The sequence below is a fragment of the Babylonia areolata genome, chromosome 23 (assembly GCF_041734735.1).
Source record: "Babylonia areolata isolate BAREFJ2019XMU chromosome 23, ASM4173473v1, whole genome shotgun sequence".
Taxonomy (NCBI): Eukaryota; Metazoa; Mollusca; class Gastropoda; order Neogastropoda; family Buccinidae; genus Babylonia; species Babylonia areolata.
Window position 1 is genome coordinate 37,167,031 of NC_134898.1, and position 4,138 is coordinate 37,171,168.

The 4,138-nt window shown below is 45.8% G+C and overlaps 1 protein-coding gene across 1 annotated transcript in view; it reads right to left on the reverse strand.

Annotated features, from left to right (window-relative positions):
- LOC143297659 (runt-related transcription factor 1-like) overlaps window positions 1-3,618 on the reverse strand; it is a 67,746-nt gene extending 64,128 nt beyond the window's left edge. Inside the window, exon 1 of the mRNA XM_076610078.1 lies at window positions 2,997-3,618. Within this exon, the coding sequence (XP_076466193.1) occupies window positions 2,997-3,366 (370 nt within the window). The 5' untranslated portion in view covers window positions 3,367-3,618. The remainder of the gene's footprint in view (window positions 1-2,996) is intronic.
- Window positions 3,619-4,138: the final 520 nt, after the last annotated feature.

The window sequence follows — 4,138 nt, forward strand, 5'->3', positions numbered from 1 at the left end:
GCACGCGCGCGCGCGCACACACACACACACACACACACACAGACACTCACACACATGCACACACACGTACATACATACCACTCTGAACTCTTTGGTGCACTATTTGGGATCTGCGAGTAAGTGATAATTATTACGAGAGTTTGGGGGCGTGTGGGTGGGGACGGGAGGAGGGTTTAAAAATACAGACAGGCACGTAGACATGCAGATATGTTTTGGTTGAATTGAGAATAGTGGAATTATAAAAGGAGTGTGTGTGTGTGTGTGTGTGTGTGTGTGTGTGTGTGTGTGTGTGTGTGTGTGTGTGTGTGTGTGTGTGTGTGTGTGTGCGCGCGCGCATGTGTGTGTGTGATGCAAAATAAACGCACAGCTCAGTACATGAATCATCACTTCGATCATCAGTAGTATAGCTCGAGTCCCTTTTCTTTTCTTTCATCTATCTATCTATCTATCTATCCCTGTCTGTCTATCTGTCTCTCTATCAATCTATTTTATTTGGTCGGATTATTTCATTGTTTATTCATTGATTTATTCGTTGATGTATGTGTGTATGTATGTATGTATGTATGTATGAATGTATGTATGTATGTATGTATTTCTGTTCTATAACAGATTACTAAGAACACATTACTTATACAACATTCGGACAACGATGTCAGTGTTGGAAACGTATAACAGGTCACTAAGAACACGTTACTGATACACGTTTTCTGCAAGCAGATACGGAAAAAAGAGAGATTTTTTTTCTGTTTTTGTTTTTACGGGTCTCTATGATTATTTTCAGTGCTCGAAGCGGTTTGATTATTAATCACAATGCTGAAAATAGCTTCCTGGTCTGCATCATGCATCAGGAGTGCCCCTTTCCGGTGAAACCGAATCTTCTGCATAATGTACAGATCCTGCTATGTTATATACAGAGCCGACTGAAGTAGGGAAATAAGGCCGTGAACGATTCCGCTGCTTCCACGACAGGATTGACCACTGAACAATGGGGTTTTTACCATTACCATGTGAAGGAGCGGACGATTAACATCGAGTGTTCATTGTCTTCTTTTTTTTCCCCGTGTGTGTGTGTGTGTGTGTGTGTGTGTGTGTGTGTGTGTGTGTGTGTGTGTGTGTGTGTGTGTGTGTGTGTGTGTGTCCCCGTGTGTGTGTGTGTGTGTGTGCGTGTGTGTGTCCGTGTGTGTGTGCGTGTGTGTGTCCGTGTGTGTGTGTGTGTGTGTCCGTGTGTGTGTGTGTGTGTGTGTGTGTGTGTGTGTGTGAGAGAGAGAGAGAGAGAGAGAAGTGAGAGTAAGAGAAAGTGAGAGAGAGAGAGAGTGGGAGAGAGAGTGTGGGAGAGTGAGGGAGCGAGTGAGAGAGAGTAAGAGAGAGTGAGAGAGAGTAAGAGAGAGTGAGAGAGAGTGAAAGAGTGTGTGTGAGAGAGTGAGAGAGAGAGAGTGAGAGAGAGAGAGAGAGAGAGAGAGAGAGAGAGAGAGAGAGAGACGTATCCTCCCCGTGTGGCTTTGGAAAGATGGTGTTTCAGATGAGTGAGGAGGGGGCGAGTGTGACTGTGACGAGAAGTGGAAACTTTCGGCTGTGTCGATGCTGAGGACGGTAATGGTAGTGGTGGTGGTGGTGGCGGCAGTATTTGGATGGTAACGAAGACGATGATAATGGCTTTGTAACTTTATCATCTTTAATTAATCTGTTCATTTTTGCTCTTGAGAGAACATGGGATGATGCAGGTACAGAATGTACATCGCAGATTTTGATAGTTGACGGTCGTGGCGACAGCAGAGATGTTCCCTTCTCACTGCTCTAACTCTTAAACGATGACAATGTTTATCATAGATTCCTCAGAAAAAAAAACTTCTTACATTTTACGCCATTTCGTTTTTTTCATTGTTGTTGCTGGGTGAGGGTTTGTGCTGAGGGGTTGGGTGGGGGGTAGTCATCTACATAATCATCAACATCAAAACTACTTACAAAAGTTGCGTACATGTGTGTGTGTGTGTGTGTGTGTGTGTGTGTGTGTGTGTGTGTGTGTGTGTGTGTGTGTGTGTGTGTGCTTGTGTGTGTGACGCGAGTGTGTGTGTGTGTGTGTGGGTGTGGGTGTGGATATGTGTGTGACGCTTGCGTGTCACGTGTGTGTGTGTGTGTGTGTGTGTGTGTGTGTGTGTGTGTGTGTGTGTGTGTGTGTGTGTGTGTGTGTGTGTGCATATAATGTTTGCGCGTGCTCGTGAATGTTAATAATAAACTTGACAGCATGTCGGAAATGTTGCTGTTGTTTCTGATACGTGACATGAGTGACAAAACACCTACGTGACTTATTGTCACATGTACTCATTTCATCGCCACACGTACATAGAACTGACGCACGATCACGTACACATACATCCGTCCCTCTCTCTCTCTCTAACTGGCTCTTTCACTATGTGTATATGATGGGTGGAGCATTGTCTCGCACGTACGCACACACAAACACACACACGTACTCGCGCGCACACCCACAACATACATACAAATACATATACCATTACTAATTCAATCACTCACTATCGCAACACCACACAACCCACGACAACAGAAACACACACACACACACACACACACACACACACACACACACACACACACACACACTCACACCCCTACCCCCCAACACACACACACACACAACATTGACCAAAAACACACACATGACATTGACATTGACAAAACAACACACACACACACACACACACACACACACACACACACACGCACACACACACGCATTGTGGCAGACAAACAGACAAAAAGGTACAGACAAACACACACACACACACACACACACACACACACAAACCAACCAGTTGTAGATTTTGATGAAAACACACACACACACACACATTGTGGCAGACAAACAGACACAAAGGTACAGACTGACACACACACACACACACACACACACACACACACACACACACACACACACACACACACACACACACACACACACAGTCAGCACACACTCTTACCTCTGCCACTCCGACCGACGAAACGCAGGTCATTGAATTTGGCCACTCTGTTCTTCATGTAAGCAACACAGTTTCTAATTTCACTGCAGAAATTCTCGTCGTTACCAGCAGTAATGGACACTTTGGTGCCATCCTTAATATCTCCCAGACACACCACTTTGAAAGTCACGGGTAAAGTCTTGTTCGACCTCCAGTGATTTGGCAGAACGGTGCAGACGAAATTGGGACTTCCAGTGTTGATCAATTCTCCAGGATGCTCCTTCAGAACAGTCTCCAGACTTCTTTCTCCAAGGGGTAAGCCGCAGTCAGACATGTTTTGCGGAGACTCGGCGAACGGTTTGAAACCGTTCAAATCTGTCGGGAGATGCATAGGAAAAGTTGAATTAGTTTTCGAACTTGCTCACCAAAACACAAACCGACATAAATTTCTTACTGGGGAGAAGGAGAAAACAAACAATATCCATCAACATAAAACCGAATCCAGTTTGCATCAGAACACAAACAATAATCACACCACTCCCCTCAACTGGACTGACACACAGACACAAAAGTGTCGTCTGCCAACTTTGTGTGTGTGTGTGCGTCGGGGATAAAATGTCGTCTGCTTGTGTGTGTGTGTGGTGTGTTCTGTTTGAAAGAAGACGAAGCTCACGAGTTTTGTGAGCAAAGCGTGTGCGGTTTTGTGAATGGGTGAGTTGAAAAACTATGTGGTTTCAGCCTTCCCTTTTAGGCCACTCCCCCTTCACCGCCCTGACTCAAGCACGCGCTAGGGGCGAGTAGAGGGAGAAACTGAGAGAAAGGGAGGAAAGGGTGGGAGGGAGTTCCGACCTCTATGAATATTCATGAGGGTTGTAGGGGCCGCTACCCATACGAGTTGCGTTGTGGAGAGTGGCGCTTACAATGACTGGAACGTGACTGGGGGGTCGACACAAAAGACGGAGACAAACAGAACCACGCGACGTTTTTTGTTGTTGTTTTTTTTTTGTTTTCTGTCTTTCTTTCTTTCTTTTTTTTTCTTTAAGGACATGGTAGGGGTGGGGGTGGGCGAGGAAGAGAGTTGGTGGAGTTAGGAGGGGATGTGGGGGGTGAGGTGGGGCCGGCGGGGGGTTCATGCTTGCTTTGTTGCCGATTGTGCTCTCTCT